We start from the raw sequence: 18118 nt of genomic DNA, 5'->3' as shown, positions 1-18118 counted from the left end.
AAATACGGTGCACCGATAAAAGTCATTAGCGATAACGGAAAACAATTCATTAGTCAAATATTTGAAAACATATGCAATGGACTTGGCATATTCCATATCAAAATGGTTCCGTATAGACCACAGGCTAACATAGCAGAAAGAGTTAATAAAAACATAGTAAAAATAATTCGCAGTTACGTGAGCACACATCACAAGCGCTGGGATGGCTACATAAATGAATTAGCTTATGCTTTAAGAACGGCAAATCATGATACTACGGGAAAAACTCCAGCAGAATTATTTTTAGGCAGAAAGTTAATTACGCCTTTAGATAAATTATTCTTTGTGCAACAAAGAGAGCAGGAGTTTAAACAAAAAGATGTGCAAAAGCTGATTGATCAGGCGCTTAAAAGCTCGGATACGGCAAGAAATAGGCAGAAAATATATTATGATAGAAAACGCCGTGAAGCAGATTTTAAAGTTGGGGATAAAGTATTGAAGCGGAAATTTTCTTTATCAAGTGCCCCAGACAATTTTACGGCAAAGCTAGCTACAAAGTTTGAAGGACCCTATGTAATTCAGGAAATCAAAGGAGTAGTATTATATCTTAAGAACGAGAGAGGGGAAATCTGTAAAGCAAGTCCCGACCAGGTGAAAAAATACTATAATCCAAATGATTTTGAAATCCTTAAAAGTTTCTTGCAGGACTCAAGTCTAAACGAAATAGAAGGTCCAGAGATAACAACAACTATTCCACCACCCAAGAAACAGAGAACTGAAGAGAGACCTAGCCCTTGTACAACCCGGACGTCGGTATCAAAAAGAAAAAATAATTTTCAGACTTCAGCATTTAAGAAAAACAAAAATACAGATGCACCGGGTAAAGAAACCGTGGTAAAGAGAAAAGCACCACCTACAAAGGATTGCAGGAAAAATTATACATCAAGGAGAACGCGCACACGGCCACAGAGTCAGGTGCCAGCAAGGCCGCCGTTCCGGAAACTGAAACGGCAACAGGAGGCACAAAAATACGAGGAACAGAAGAAATTCAAGAAGGACTCCAGACCGGAGGACGTCAAGACCAGCCGTCCCAAGGAAAAACGGAAATGCCAACCACCAGACGATTACTCCGCCAAGAGGCCAGCATGTAGAGGACGCAAAAGAAAAAGTAATGTGGACGACACTCGGAGGTCAGTAAGGAGAAGATTAACATCCATGAAACCTCTAACTTGGGACCAATTTTGCCAAAAACGAATGACGGAGTTTCAAGCATCGAAAACTCAAAGATAAGTTAAAACCTTCTATAAATTTTTTTTCTCTTTTGTTCCGAAATGTTATGCATAAGTACGAAGTTCTATGTTTTGACGAAAGTCAATATGTCTCGGTTGAGACTTAGTTTTGTGTTACTTTATTTACCTAAGGCAAAAGTATTATTTTCTTTAAGTGTAAAAGCTAAAAACAAGCATTTTCTGTTGGTCGAAAGACTAATTCTGTTATGTTAAGCCAAAATTTGGCCGAAGATAAAAATAACTTCGTATTCTTGTATTAATAAGAATTTTAGTTTCAATGCCGCCAGCTTGGCGAAGAATGAGTAAAGTAAAAATTTATTTTCTCTTATTCATTTTATGGTAAATTGTAAAAATCATATGTATTAAAATTTTGTAAATGTACGTAAATACTTGAATGTTATGTAAAAGTAGAATTTAGTCTAGAAGCATAAAATTGTAGATGCTAAAAGTGAATGCTTAAAAGCAATGAAATCAAAATTTAAGTATTAAATTGTAGATAAAGTCATGCTTTAGAGCAAAAGCCTGCATGTTTAAAGATGAATGAGGGGGAAGTTAGAATGAATGTGTTTTGTAGGGTTCTCCACCTACATTTGAATTTTTAAGAATATTAAAGTAGCTCATTGAGTTGTAGAATGTCGAGTAAGGTGTGTCTATTTGGTCGTTGAATTCTAACAAATCATGGTGGTTAGGGGAAGTGTTGTAAGACTAGAACACGAATATTCCCGTTTGACACCACACACGGTGGAGAGCCAGGGTAAAGTTAAATTAATGCTTGAAAAAATTGAATGAATGTGAAGTAAGCAATAACTAAGAAAAACGAATCTTTAAAAACAAAAATTTATTGTGTCAAGAAAGTGTAAATTATAATGTATTTAGAAAGATACTGATACTTATACCTTCCAGATGCTGGAAGGAAAGACCAAGATTGATTGATGAAGTCCAGAAAAGTTGCTGTGAGAAGAGAGCTTTATAACGATCAACAGAATTATAGTATACAAATTGTTACATAAGATTTTTTTGTGTAAACGAGGTTCTCGCCAGTTAGTTCAGAATTAGAGAAACTTACAACAGGTCGTTTGTAGGACCTGCTTCCAAGTTTTCCAAATTCTGGCAGCGGCAAATGTAGGGTTTATATTTATTTTAACTAACATTTATTATAAGTTTAAACTATCTTTCCTGTCAAGCCTTACTTTCCCCTGGAACTGCCAATGCCAGAATATGTAAATTTTAGTAGAACGCGCAAGGATTCAAATTATCAGCGGAAGTATTATGATTTAAATAGAAGGGAAACGAGTTCGGTGTGTGATATTCTTACTTCACGAGCGCGGAGGTAGTTAGCGAGAAATTGAAGAACCCCGCGTTTCGGCCTATGTGCTTGGCGGGAAGTAGTGTTAATCGTTCAAGTGAGCTTCAAGTCTGCTGAATTAGCAGCGGTATTGTGAAACGCGGTGAGTTAGTTATTTTAGAGAGCCTCGTAGTTAGAGTCTTCTCTTTAGTTTCTTTTCAGGTTATTATTTTTATTTGACCGCCGAGTAGGCGCAGTCTGTGAGCGTCAAGAGCACGCAATTGTAATTTATTACGTTGAATAAAAAGGGACTTAAACCCTTCACAAGACTGTATTTTATCCAGTTTTCACAGTCACCTCTTGGTTGCGTGCAAGTTGGAGGCGCGCAACGTTACAGGTTGACGGGCTGAAACTCGTCGGCCAAGCATGTCCCACACGTGTTCTACTGGATACAAGTCCAGTGAGAATGCTGGCCAGTCCATACGGGTGATATCCTACGATTGAAGGCATTTGCTTACGATGTTTGCACGGTGAGGACGGGCGTTTTTATCCATAAACACAAATTGTGCGTCCATGGCGCCCCGAAACAAACCTACATGTTGTTCCAGAATGACGTCCCGATAGATTTGGCTTGTCATGGTTCCAATTTGAACATGCAGGTCAGTTCTGGAACCCAGAATAATTCCACCCCAAACAAGCACTCCTGCACCACCGTAACCGTGTCGTTCAATATTGTTTTCTTGGTGGTAACGGGTACCTGGAGCTCTCCATATGAAAGTCCGGGGAGAATCAGACTACAAGCTAAATCTGGACTAGTTGAAAAACATCACACAAGCCCACTGTTGCGGTGTCCACAATGCATGCTCTCTACTCCAGGCTAACCGCAGGCGACAGTGAGTTGCAGTAAGTGGAACGCATCTGACAGGTCTACGAGCATATAGACCAATCTGCCCTAAGCGTCTGTACACAGTCTGCCTTGAAATTGTCGTACCAGTGGCTGAAGAGAGCTGACGAGACAGGTCTGAGGCTGTGCTCCGCCTGTTTCTTTTGGCAGTAACTGCCAAATACCGGTCCTTATTCAGCGTTATAACTCTGGGGCGACCTGTGCTGTAACGTTTACTCACATTACCATTATCTTGGAATCGTTGCCAAAGGAATCGTTGACACTCTGGGCAATTCCAAGTTCGTCTGATACTTCCAGTTGGGTACGCCCACATTCCAGACTGTCGATAATTCTACCACGTAAAAAATCATCCAAATGCGTCCTTTGTGTCATAACTATTCGGTTATTGCAATGAAATGCTTATAAAGCGCCTGCGAACAATTTTACTTCTTTGCCTGTATTCCTTACATGTCACTCTCTTACACTCTCGTCATTGTGACGTACCATCGTTGTGATCTGGTTCTTTCCTGAAATTTGCATATGATTCTTGAAGATGTGTGTAGTGATTTTACAGGTGATGTATTTATTTTAGAGTTTGATTTCCGCGTGACTCCGAATTATCCTTAATTTATGAACATGAGTGTAAATAAGTAGAGTTACAAAAATCTAAGTTTTTTCCTATTCTCGGGATACAACTATAAAAGCGCTAGTTGCATGTGCCTGAGGAATTTTTTATTCAGTTTTCAAGATTATATATGGCCTAGAATGTAAAGGGGAGACAGGATATTAAAGTTCATTTCGTAATAAATGTCAAGCTTTATATTAACGGGAATTAAAGTCCTATAAAAGACTTGCAAGGTTTACCTTAAGTTTTTAACAGTTATCTTTAGTTTAAGCTGCTTTCCTATCCTTCTTAATTTCAGCTTACAATTTCCTACCAGAATGTGGTTTTAGAATCGCGATTAATGCAAATGAGTACGAGCGGTATTTAAGTCGAAGTTCCACTGACTTCGGCCAGACATTTTGACTAGCTAACTTTTTCCAGGATATTAAAGTTTACTGCGCAATAAATTTACTTTGCATTAAGTAAATTAAAATCCAATGAAAAGCTTAGCATCTTTATATGCCTCAGGAAAGTGTATTGTTTGGCACAATACGTCACAGTCTCAGAAGAAACCTATTCGGATTGTTCATTTTAACCACTTTAACGTTTTACAGTAAATGTTAGCTTTATAAAATTAGCTTCGGGTTAATTATACTTGCCGAACCAATTGTAATGATAGCTCGCTCGAGTTCGAAGTAAAGAAATTTCTTTTCACGTTCAAGATGCAGTGGAGTTTAATATGACACCCAACGATGAGTACTTAGACAACTTCTTCAGTTGCATTGTGAGTTGTACACATTGCAACAGCCTATATTTTTTCCCACATGTGAACGAATGCGCTTTGTGTTATCCTATGAACTCAGATCTCTTTCTCTTCTTTAAGCGTGCTTATCAAGACTTGGCTTGAGCACTAACGCAATATAGTCACATGTAAATCTTTTGTGACGGATCTGCACATAAATCAAAGCTGCAGTTCTGTCTTTCATCCATTGTAATTTTTTCTAATCATTTAACTTTTCCTCCATTAACGGTTGTTGTCAACATTTTTAAGAAGTCAGTATCTTTAAAATACCAAACTATGCCAAACGTTTTCACACACTTAAGCTCAATATCTTTATATCTTTATAGCTGGGTTATAATCGGAGTTTTTGTGTACATATTTTGATATCTCTTATATTGCATTTGCTAGTTTTATTTTATGTTCCGGCCATTAAAATATGTTACATAAAGTTAAAGCATAAAATGGATATCATTATAGATAAATAAACCACTAAATTTTTAGTTACATTTTTTCCTAGTTAGAAAAACAATGTATAATTAAAATGACCTACTTTAAAAATAATCGATTCATATTTTCTTAAAAAAGAAACATTTTAATTTGAGAAACCAAATTCGACTGTTTTTTAATATACTCTTAAACGCACTTTCTAAGTAGTTTACTGTGAGAAGCATAATAGCTAGTGATTTTAAATCCATAAGAGAATCTATACATTGGATCAAAATTGAGCGTATGATCAACGGTTTAAGAGAAATCATTCACGCAAACAGATTATTTAAGGTTTTCAGAAACCTTAGGTTAAAAATACCTTGAAATCTTGTAAATGCGCATTATTCTCTTAATACTACTAATAAAGAGAGACAAATATATTGTTGCGTTTCTGAACAGGTTCTGGATTTGGAGTGAATAATGACAACAGCACTTGACGAAGCACGAAAACGCAATTTTTAGACAGTATTACTCGGAGCAGCTCCAAAAACACGTTTACAGTCGTCGAAAAACTGTGACAAACACGCTGAAACAATCAGCAACACGGACGTCAGGCTATAACGGTGAAGATAGCTTCATGGCAAAGCACCAGAGTACAGCTCCCGACTCGGCTCGGTCGTTGTCGGAACTCTACATACTCTCGAGACTCTCCACGCTACAACTCGCGATGCACTCGATAGCCTCAACAATGAACGGTTTAGATGCACCAACTCACGATACACTGACGAGTCACTCTCGCGATGCACTAACTCGCAATACACTCGATGACCAACTCGACACTAAGTTGATGATCAACTCAACTAGACTCCGAAACACACTCAAGATACTCGCGATCGACTCTTACTCCGCGTACCGGCAAGGTTTATATAGCTTACTTTCGAGAACTTTCTGAGCCAAACCGGTAAGAATTCATTCTAGAACATTCTCCATCCGTCCATGGCATATCGTCAATTTTACCGCCAAACAGGCGATTTCGTGCCAAATATGGCAACCCTGCCTTCTTCTGGTAACCCTAAAACCGCGGCTGAGCATTTCGTAACAATATGTCATTTTAAATCTGTGCGCATACATATTGTTGCGTTCGAACGTATTTTCAATAGATTGAAACCACACATACTTGATAAAATTACGACGATAACTTGATACAATTTATTTTCCGCAAAGAAACACTTTACAGTTCTGAAACATTCCACAAAAGTACTTGTACAGTTCTTCTTATTATAGCAAAGTACAATCAGTACTTACACTTCAAACTAGTACCAACGTTAAGCATAGTGCAATGCAAAGCACATCTAAAAAGCGAAGCTCTCACGGATATCTCAACACTCCGAATTCAGCTCTGAACTAACAAACAGGATACTGTTACGATTTTTTCTTCCTTCACGTTCACACGGAATTTGTATCGATTTGGAGTGAATAATGACGACACTGCTTGATGAAATATCGAAACACACTTTATTTAGCCAATGTTAATCAGGACAGCTCCAACATCACGTTACAGTCGTCGAAGAAGTACTATAAATACGCTGACACAATCAGCGACACAGCCTTCACGCTATCAAGCTATAACGGTGGAGACAGCTTCACTGCAAAGCACCAGAGTACAGCTCCCGACTCTGCTCGGTCGTTCTCGGAACCCCACGTACTCTCGAGACTCTCGACGCTACAACTCGCGATGCACTCGACGACAAGCAGAGCACAGCTCCCGACTCTTCGGTTCAGTCGTTCCTGGAGCTCAACACACTCTCTCGACGAGGCACTAACCGCGATACACTAAGAGACTCTTCGATGCACTCGACGACCAACTCTGCGCTAGATTTCGAGACACTCGCTCAATGACTGACTATCAGCTCGCTAGACGAGGCACACACTGACTGACTGCGGACCAGTAGGGTTTATATAGCTTTCGGCTTATGTTCAAGGACATTCTGGGCTAAACCGGTAAGAATTCGTTCCAGAAGGTCTCCATCCGTCCATGGCATAGCGCCAATTTTGTCGCCAAATGGGGGATTTCTCGCTAATTTAGCAAGATAGCCATTTACTTAATGTTAAATAGCCTTGGCCCATGTAATCTTATTTTTGCGGCTGAGCATTGTCTCTTTTAAGCATTTCATATTACATTATGCAAAATATACTACATTTTCACATGTAATTTCACTTAAGTTATTTACGTAAATACAAAATCCGTAACATTAATTGCATATTTAAACAACATTGCATACACCATTACCATATTTTTTTTTTTTTTGAGACAAGCAAAGTGACTCATCAAAATTTTCACACAATTTCGAATTGAATAAGAGTATTAAAAGTTCGTATGTCGGAGCATAATAATTAGTAATTTTGTACAAATATGAAATTCATATAATTCATTAAAATTGTTTGAAAGTTTATTCAGCTATTTAAGAGAACTCATACACGCATCAGGAATATCAGATTTCTATGAAATCTTATATTGCAAACGAAATTACCTTGGAATCTTGTAAGCGCATTATTAATATGAATGTTACGAATTTTGCATATATGTAAATAAGTTTAGTAAAATATGTGAAATTGCAGTGTTTTTTTTTTTTTTTTTTTTTTTTTTTTTTTTTTTTGTATAATGTAACATGAAATGCTTGAAAGAGATGAAGCTGTGTCGCAAAAATAATATTACAGTTAACATTACAGTTGCAAGCCTAATTAATATTAAGGTAAATGGCTATCTCGCCAAAATGGCGAAGTATTGCCAAGCTGGCGATGGGTTTTGGCGAAAAATCGACAAAAGATGCCAAACTTGACCATTTGGGGACATTTAGGTTCAGTCCCTGTACAACTATAACTTAGAGATTTCTCGGCGGCTGGGGCAAAACTATGCAAGACAGAAGAGAGTATCAGTTTCTGTGCTGTTGAGTTGTTAATTTATATTTTCTTACACATGTTTTGCGTGATTTTCCACTTCTCTTTATTCTCACACCATCGACCATTTGTCAGTTTCTGTTCTCTGGCATGCTATTTCCTGATTGACCATTCCGCACGATGTGATGGCATCCTTCCCTTTTCGCACAAATTACTTCTCTACATTCCATTCAGGCACACCATTGGCCGAGCTGTAAAGTGGCTGAACTTCGATCCGATTTAGAGTAAAATTAACGAACATACTGCATGGGAGTTTCCGTAGTTTTCCACATATGTAACATGATTACAATGTACTTTCTCTTCGGAAGACCTCCACGAAGGCATCCTTCAGCTTAGGCAGATTGAGTAGTTTGCCAAATAAATCAAACCAAACTATCTCTCATTCATTCATGGAATGTAATTCCTAATTTGGTGGTAGGTGTAAATCCGCCTCAGTAAGGTTAACTCGTGTATATTTGTCAAGCATAAGGCTTAAGAAAAATTAATTTTATTTTAAGCATGAATAAGGATTAAAACACAGTTATAAAATACAATAGCACGTTCGATAAAGCATTGATGTTACGCATTTGAGCATATAATCCAGTGATTACATTTCCAGTACGAAAAGCTTTGCTTTTTATCCACAGCTTTGATAAGAATTTTAGATGAGCAAAAACTCGTAATTTTTTGCCCAAAAACATACTCCCATGATACATACCGTATGTCATATCCTATATCAATTGTTTCGTCAAACACATTATTACAAAAAAATTAACAACTTGTTTTGCGTTTTTGGTGTTCATAAATTTTTAAATAATGTTAAATTTTCTTGCGCAGTTGTTCTAAAATCTACTAAAGAACACTTAATAATGTTCTCTAATAATTTGAATCAATAATTTCAGTTCACTAATAATTTGAATAATAATTTGAATTAAGATTATGAGTACAGTGTACCCTTTATCAGTTGTGTTTGATCTTTCTTCTCTCTGATAAATAATATAAACTTTCATTTTATTCATGATGAGTGTTCATTATCTATTCTTTCAAAAATGAAGAATATCTAATTCTTCATTTTTGGTTTAAAATTCTCCTCAAAATTCGTGAAATTTTGTAAAACTGGTAGTACATATTCATCTTGTCTCTATTCGTGGTCCTTCAGGCTATGAAACGGTAGCATTTTGTTTTTATTTTAAGTGGTTCTCAAAACGTCTTTAAAGCAATCCCTTTTATTTCTCTACTCTTTTGTGAGTTTTATTGCTTGTTAAATGAAGGCTATATAAATAATATTCCCACCCATCTCTTTCTAAAATATATATTGATATCAGAGTATTGTAAGTGAAGGTGTGCTGTACATGTGTATGATATGTACTGCTGTGCATGTTTTTGTGCACCTCTGTATCATATGTGTGTCCGTACATGCAGTGGCGTAGCGAGGGGGGCAAGGGGGTTTATGATGCCCCGGTGCCGCTCGCAGATGGGCGTCAAATGGTCTCCAAACAAGATTTTCATCATATCACTGTGTTTTTCTTTCGGGGGGGGAGTCCAAAAAATAATTTGCCCCAGGCCCCAGTTATGCTTGCTACTCTACTGCTTACATGTGTATGATATGTACATGTTTTTGAAATGATGCCTTTATTAGAAGTAAATATAATAAATGCATACTGAATAAAATTACTTGCTTGCATAAAATAATGTTTTTTTTATAGTACAATAGCTTTTTTTGTCTTTTTTGTGTTAGCTTGCAACTGTGGCAGGAGAGGAAAATGTATTTTCATCGAAACCGCTTTGCAAGACGATGGTTATAAGAAGAAATGCATTTGCGACAAGGGATTTGCTGAGAAAGATGGCGATTGCATAAGTAAGTTCAATGTTTCAAACATTCAATTTCAGAATTCAAACATTCAATTCAACAAGAGCAAAAATTTTTCGGGCCTTTTCGGCAGTCTTAAAATCTGAAATCGTTCAAGATTTTTTTTTTTAAATCACTCCATAGAATACGATAATTATCTGTTTTTTTACTCAGTTTGACAAACGTATCAGTACTTTTAGAAGTAGAAAAGCAGAAAGGAAGGCTATAAAATTTCCAGTTGATAAAAAGTATAGAATGCCCCCTTCCATTACTTCTATTTTCGCTTTTGAGTTGATTAATAATATCCAGCGTTAGGTGAATTATTAAAGTCACATTTTCCTGTTTTATTATTTTGTTAATATTTTTATCCAGTTTAAAATACATTATATGTAAATAAATGATACGTAAAACTAAATTTTTTATCAAAAGGGCTAACTGAAAATGGCAAAAAGATGTAAAGAGACTACTGAGCCTTGCCGGATATTTCCCAAACCATACATAATTATAGCAACGTCTATCTCGGAAAAAACGTCAAATCCTATTATTTGCTAAAACCTCCAAATTCGCTCTGTGCGATGACGGCGACACACATTACTATCGTCATTAAAGAGATAAGGGGACTTGGTATCTAAAAATATATGAAATTACCGATTTTTAAAATTTTGCTAAAGGATTACCTTAATACCCTTACCGCACTAAAGAGAAATTTTGAAACGGATTTGACGATAATAAATGGTTTAAAAAGGCTTTTAAAATTTTTCACAGACCTTAAAATGCTCCCCCTTTGGTATTTATGTGCTTTATTTTTTAATTGTTTCAGTAACTTTCTAAAAATCAGTCTAAAAGAAGAGAAATATAATTAAATATGACTTAAAATATCAGAAAACTCTTTTTATATGTATAAATTGATTTATTTTAGATACTAAGTGAGGTTGGGGGAAAACAGTTTTTTTCACCTTTGAACTTGCAGTTTTTTTAATCCCCATATATACATATATATATATATATATATATATATATATATATAATAAGAAGATATATTATAGTGAGCTCGCCAAAACGTTACCAGGAGCTGTGGCTCATATATATATATATATACGGGACCAAATGGCTAAACGAAGAGAAGAAATGGCATCTGCTGAGCGGTTTTAACCCTTTAACTGCTTAAGACGTGTTTAAACGTTTTTGGAATTTCTTTAAAAATGCTTAAGACGTCTTTACACGAATTTCAAATCGCACGAAAAATGCTTAAGACGTGTATACACGAAGCCCGAATTTCGCGAAGATTGCTTAAGATGTGTTTAGACGACGCGATCTGGTCTTCCTTCCCCTACCTTTCTGCAGGCGGCTGTCAGTTGACACAAAGGTCTTAATATGGTGTGAAGTGTCTTTGAAAAGAGCACTTTAGGAGAAAGTCCTTAGAGTGAAATATCTTTGTCAGACAGCAGGTATGTATTATCTGTGTGCCGACTAAAAGTTTGCGAAAGAAGATAAATCGTTTTACAACTGTTTGCCTTGTGGTACTTTATACAAATGAAAGTCAAACAGGATCCGATGTTGTTATAGTACATTGCCGAATTTTAGTAGAAACAAGAAAAAATAAGAATTGTAACGGAGGACGCCTTTATGCCTATATGTTATAGAATCAAATATTTTATTTTTGTACTGAAAAATGATTACAATTTCTGATTCGTCAGGAAAAAAATATAAAATGTAGCAACCAGTTTTCTTGTTTGCCTTTGTATTTCAAAAGCGCGTTATTATAATGGTATATTCTTCTTTTTACATCCTTAAATGTTAAAACTGTGCTTTCAGCATGCCTGAGTTTTGTACTCGTATGTGTGGCTCTATGCTCCTTAGAAATGGCGAACTGACATATAAAAATTGTATGAATGTTGAAAGGAAGATATTCTACTCGAAACTTCAACTAAATGAAATAAATGAATACGCCAAAGGAATTTCTAGAAATATTTGTTTTAAAAATTTTATTATTAAGACTTTAAATCCAAAATCTTTTGAAATCTAAAGAAAAAAATATGTAATCCTTGAAACATTTTTAGAAAGAAATCTATCGAAATAAAGTGTAAATTAATTAAAACAGTTAGTGTACGTAAGGGTTAGATCTACTCCGCACAAAAATTTACAGTCAGAAGATCAATTATTTAAAGATATAAATTAATTACATTAAAAGAATTTAAAATAAATTAACATCTGTCCAAATGTCAATGCTAACAGCAATAGCACGAATGAAAGTTATTCTTTAAATTCCGAACTTAATTCATCCGTCGGTATGCAATGATTGTGTCTTTGCGATTATTTTTCTTATAGGTACTACAAAAGTCCGCCAACGAAGTAGCGGTAAAATCGTTGAATACTAATAGTTTGAAGCGGGTTCAAATCCTGACGAATGGATTGCCTGCATACCAGTTTTAGCGAATGTTTGCTGCCCATGTTTAACGTGAATATGAGCCAATTTTAGTTAGCTTTTAATGATGACGTGCCTTGACTACGAGTCCTCGCTCGGGTTGTGTTTGGTTTGGCTTGTTAAATTATTAAGCACGTGAAGGCGATCTGTCTAAGGAGAGGTATGCTCTCGTGACAGATTTTCTAAGGGACACAATCTCGAACTACAAAAAGTTAAAACCATAAAAACGCCCATGCAATCAGCTTGTTCACGGGGTTTGAATGCAGGTCAAACTACCACTATGTTAAGAGAAGCGATTTCAAGAATATTTAATTATTTTATTTAGTTTGTCATAAGCTAAATAAAATAATTAAACATTCTTGAAATCTCTTCACATTACTGAAATGGCAATAACTTCGAATTATACTATGCTACCACTTTTTCTCTAATTTGAAATTTTGAACTTTTCCGTTATCGGACAGCCCACCAGCGACTGAGCGGAGTCTAACGGAACAACTGGTGGTTCTGTCCGGGGTTCGAATCCCGGCAAACGGGCTGGTTGCCAGGATGATATTCTTAGTTTTCCATATGTGTAACATGTATGCAAGCCAATTTCCGTTAGGCAATCCTCGAACGAAGGCATCCTTCACCTTAGGCAAATAACCATCGAGTACTTTGCCATAATCAAATAAACCTTTATCCATAACATGCTTCAAATATTTTTATGTTGAAAAGTTCATGCGCCAAATTTGGCCCCCGTTGAATGAAATATGTTGTTTATTTTTTCTTTGTTTTTTTATAACAACAAGGTTCTTGTTTTCAGAATCTGAGTTATCAATAAAATTCTTTTAATAATATGAGATTCTATTTTGTTTTTTTGTTTAATGAAAAATTAATTTAAGCGACAAATCTCTTACATTTAGAAAAATTTTCGATTTTCGAAACGAGTTGCTGTCAAAAGCGCATCTTCTCGTTGCTGCATGTATTTATTTAAAGCAAACTGTTTGGCGCGTGTGCTTTTATATTTGAAAAGATTCAGAGAATTTTCAACAGGGAAATAAAGTTATTAATTTTACTGAATTTTGTGGATTCTTTGTGTTTTGAGGTAAAAGTCAAACCATCAGATATGTGATAACCTTAAAATAAGGGTATATATATATAATCAGGATTTTGCGGCCAGACATTCCCAGCGAAATACATTACAAAAAATTATCTATGTAGAATTAATGTATATTCCGTTTAGTATTTCAATTTATCAGTGTTATTACACATCAATTTATCAGTGTAATTACACATCAATTTATCAGTGTAAGTTATATCGAGTTTTAGTTGTGTTCGATATAAGAATTTTATTTGGTTTATAAAAATTCGATTCTTTAATAATATTATATTTATTAAATACTATTTATTAGGTTTCCAAATCTGTCAAACCCAATCAATGCCCTCCTGGCTAAGATATCTGATTATCGCTATTTCGACTCCTATTCGAACCCAAACACACGAACTGGTTGAATTTTGTGATTCCCCCTATGTGTAACATGAACATGAGTACGTTTTACTTAGAAAGTCGTCCATGGAGACATTCATTGCCTTCGGCTGATAGATCTCGTTTTCTTTGCCATACTCAAAATATCTAAAAATTTTTCAAAAACACTAACAGGTGCATATAACAAAATAAAATTAAGTAAATGCATATAAGAAAATAAAATTAAGTAAATGCATATAAAAAAATGTAGTAAATGTATATAACGAAAAAAATTAGGTAAAAACAAATTTTCAATAATTTTTCAATACAGTAGTTTTTAAATTGCTTGTTTTCAAATTTTATTTCATTTTTATGTATGTACTAATATACAGTGTATGTGTGCGAAAGTGTGCTTGTTCGGCATATCCATATATATTAATTAAATAAATCTGGTTTGAAAATGCATGCACTAACGCGCTATTCCCGTAATTTGAAAAACACTAAAGTATTGTCTGAGAAAAATATTTATAAAGAAAATTAAATTTCGTCTCCTTACTCGGTGCTGTGTAAAAAATTTAAATAAGCTTATTAATTTTTGTTTTCTTCTTTATTAAAAACAAAGTAGTTTCTTTTCATCTATATATGAAAAATAACAGAATCTTGCTGTCAGAATGGAAATTCTTAAAAATATAAAACTCGTTTATTTTTTGAACAAAAGTTTCTGAGAAATTTCTCTAGGTCAGCAGGTTGTAACAGGACCACTGACTGCTTTGTTTGAAAAACCCGATGAAGTGGATGATTTTACCCCCAAAGCTGATTTGCTGAAAAGCGTTCGTATTTGAATAGCTTGAAGCTTGAAAGCTTGAGTTTCAAGACTTATTGTTCCCGAAGCAATCATTCAAACAGCAATAAAATTTGTTGTAGATATTTCTCTCTCTCTCTGTGAGTTCTTGAAATCTTGGAATGGGTGAAAATTTATTTTGTTTTAAATATATAAGAAAACTGCATGTAAAGCAAAATAATTCAAGGCACCTATTGTATGTTAATCATTGTACGTCCCCTCAGCTCTTCGGTTGGGTATTAAGAAGAGAAATTCCTATACTGCTTTTGTATTACTTGTATAGTGAAAGATTTGAAAAAAAAAAATAGCTTCATATGAAAATTTTTTCTCCGATGAACGAATATAGCTGAAACATGTTTCTGTCTTCAAGTATATCCACAAAACATGAAATAGTATTGTACTCTTTTGTATTCTATTGCATTTTTATATTACTTCGTGGTAAATTTTTTTATTCTTAAATTTCTCTCTCCCTTATTTTATAATACACAAGTACTCTTTCAAATATGGCTGACCTATGAACCTAAATTTTTATAATATAAAATTTTATATAAAAATTAGCCGTAATCATTAGACACAGCTTTGTGTATATTATATTCTTGAATACATGCCTGCAATTAATACTAAGAATACTATTGATAAAATTCGTGATATAATTAATAATGAAAATACTGTTTAAGCTAAAAACTGATTTGAATCTTTTTTTCATTATAGGGTAACATGAGCCAAACAATTTTCGTTAGAAATATACAATTATGGTAACTTGACACATCAGATAGAAAATATTTTATCGTCATCATCGACTATGATGAAAGATTTTTACGCTTAAGATTTTGGATTATGATAAAGCACACAGGACCTATTTGTCTAAGGGAAAGGAAGTCTTCAGGGTAGATTTTTTTTGTGGGAAACAAACTGTTAATTCACAATCAATTGTACGTATGAAAAACCCCTAAACCCCCATGCAGCCGCTAGAATTTACCGGTGCTCAGCTATCTTACAGCTTGGAGACTAGTTGGCTTTCTGAACTTACGCAATACCTATCCGAATTTGAATACTTGCATAAAAAACGAGCAAAATAAAATGACACATTGTAAATAGTACATTTTACTGAAATCAAACTTTCTTTGAAAAAGGAAAATTAATTGTAAGGAATAAGATGGATGCATTTAATTAAACGGCGGGCAATAACAGCGCTGATATGTTTCGTATAGTAAATCATTTTCTTCGTGTTATTCTATAACGGAAATATCCACAGATTATATTTTACAGTTTTTAATGGGTTATCTGCTTTAAGAGAACACCTTCGTGGGGAATTTTTTAAATAAAATTGGCTTGAATTCACGTTACGCATCGGGAAAATCATAAAGACCACAAGCAGCTAAACTGTTCGGTTGCCAACAACAAAATACCAACATCCAGCAATCTTATTCACTCAACTATAGTGAACTTAAACTAATGTTTGTATATTATTAGTAGTATTAAAATAACGAAAATATTTATTCTAATAAAAATTTTTGTTTGAATATCCTTCCTAGTAAGGTATTTCCTTTGGTTGGAGATTTGTCAACAATAAATGCTATTTTTAAACGAGACATATATTTAGAGCATAATGCTTCAAAAATGTATGCTGGGATCCCTAGAAAAAAAATATCGCCGGAAAATATATCTCCGAAAAAATATTTAATTATTCATATTCTTATGATTAATTATTAAATAATTAATAACTTTTATAATTATTAAATTAAATACTTATTTATACTTTACCAAATGTACAGCAACACTCTTTCTTTACAAAAATACCATATTGAATAAATTATATTGTAAGCTAATAAGTAACAACATTGCTTTGTTTAATTAAGATACAATAAGAAGCCGAACAAACATTAAATTGGAAGTCAAACAACAAAAATCAGCGTTATATTTTCAAATTTTCACAATCGAATTTTCATTATATCTTATCTCGTTCATTTTCGCTTTTGCAGCTGAAGATGATGGTTCGGTAAAACCATCGAAACTAGTCCTGTGAAAATTTGAAAATATAACGCTGATTTTTGTTCTTTGACTTCCAAATTAATTGCTTTGTTTGTTATTAATATGTCTCAACTTTCCTATTTCAGATAAAATTTACTAGTGTTTCTTGGACAGGAAAGCAAGAGTTTTTAATTTGAATCAATAAATTTATGATACACTGAAAACGGTTTCATGTTATAATTCCCTTTCTGAATATCTTGAATGTATATGAAAAAGTAAAATGCAAATTTAATATTAATATTATCACCCTTAAAAACACCCAAATATTTCGTTTATTACTCTCTTAAAACTACCTAATAAATAAGGAAAAAAGAAATTATTTAAAATAATTATTAGTTGCCTGCAGTTGAAGAATATAGGAAAATGCTGAAGGTTTTAAAGATTTTTAATTAATGACAAAAATACAGAAAATCGGAAATAATACGAAATGTTTCAGCAATATCTCAGAAGGAATGAAAGTTGCACCAGATATTTGTTAGAATATAATTTTAGTGATAGCAGTTTAATCAGTCTGCATTGAAATTCCGGTGATAATCAGTGACATACAGATTTAGGTTACTTAGGTTAAAAATGCTTAATAATTTAAAATTTAACCGGGTAAATTTTAAAACCAATTTATTTGAAAACTAGCAGCTTCGCTGCGAGCCTTCGTCTGGCTTTTAAATGTACCGGAAAAATGGCTGAAGGGAACTCCAAACGTTAAATTTAAAAACTGCGTAGGATTTTACTCTACAGAACAACTTCATAAAAAAAGTTATTATGTATAACAAAATTACAATGAAATAAGGAATGTCCCTTAATACAAATATTAATTATCCTAATAAATAAATTAACCAAATTCCCTTTGCAAAATCTTAAGAACTCAAATGGTATAAAGGAGGTCAAGAACTTTGTTTCCTAAAAAAAATCAGTCAAAACTTTTCAATATCTTAAAAACAGTGAAATGAGCAATAAATAAAATAAAGGAATGCAAAAAACAAAAAATTCTGAAAAGCAAATTATGATTAATGATATTTTATCTTATATGTTCAAGAGAAAAAAATTACAATGAAATAAGCTATATCTCTTAATACAAATATTTATTATCCTAATTAAAAAATTAACCAACTTTCCGTAGAAGAACAAAAATCATGCAAAACCTTTCAATATCTTATATACAGTGAAATAAGCAAAAAAAATAACATGAAAGCAACTCAAAAAACATAAAATTCCGAGCAGAATTTTACTCCACAGAACAACTTTATCAAAAAAAAAAAAAAAAAAAAAAAAAAAAAAAAAAAAAATCAATAAAAATATATTATATTTATATAAAAATGACAATGAAATATGCCAATCTCTTAAAAA

General features: G+C 33.8%; 1 protein-coding gene across 4 annotated transcripts in view; it reads left to right on the top strand.

Moving 5' to 3' along the window:
• Positions 1-18118, top strand: part of LOC118201316 (uncharacterized) — a 550477-nt gene that overhangs the window by 42461 nt on the left and 489898 nt on the right. For 3 of the 4 annotated variants that reach the window (XM_085827082.1, XM_085827080.1, XM_085827083.1), the window contains exon 3: positions 9923-10042. The exons of the other annotated variant lie outside the window; for it this stretch is intronic. In XM_085827082.1, the coding sequence (XP_085683208.1) occupies positions 9923-10042 (120 nt within the window). The remainder of the gene's footprint in view (positions 1-9922; positions 10043-18118) is intronic. 4 annotated transcript variants of the gene reach the window in all.

Source organism: Stegodyphus dumicola, chromosome 11 (genome assembly GCF_044657685.1).
Source record: "Stegodyphus dumicola isolate Sdum_Otavi_A_Nest chromosome 11, ASM4465768v1".
Taxonomy (NCBI): domain Eukaryota; kingdom Metazoa; phylum Arthropoda; class Arachnida; order Araneae; family Eresidae; genus Stegodyphus; species Stegodyphus dumicola.
This window is presented reverse-complemented; position numbering and strand designations above follow the sequence as displayed.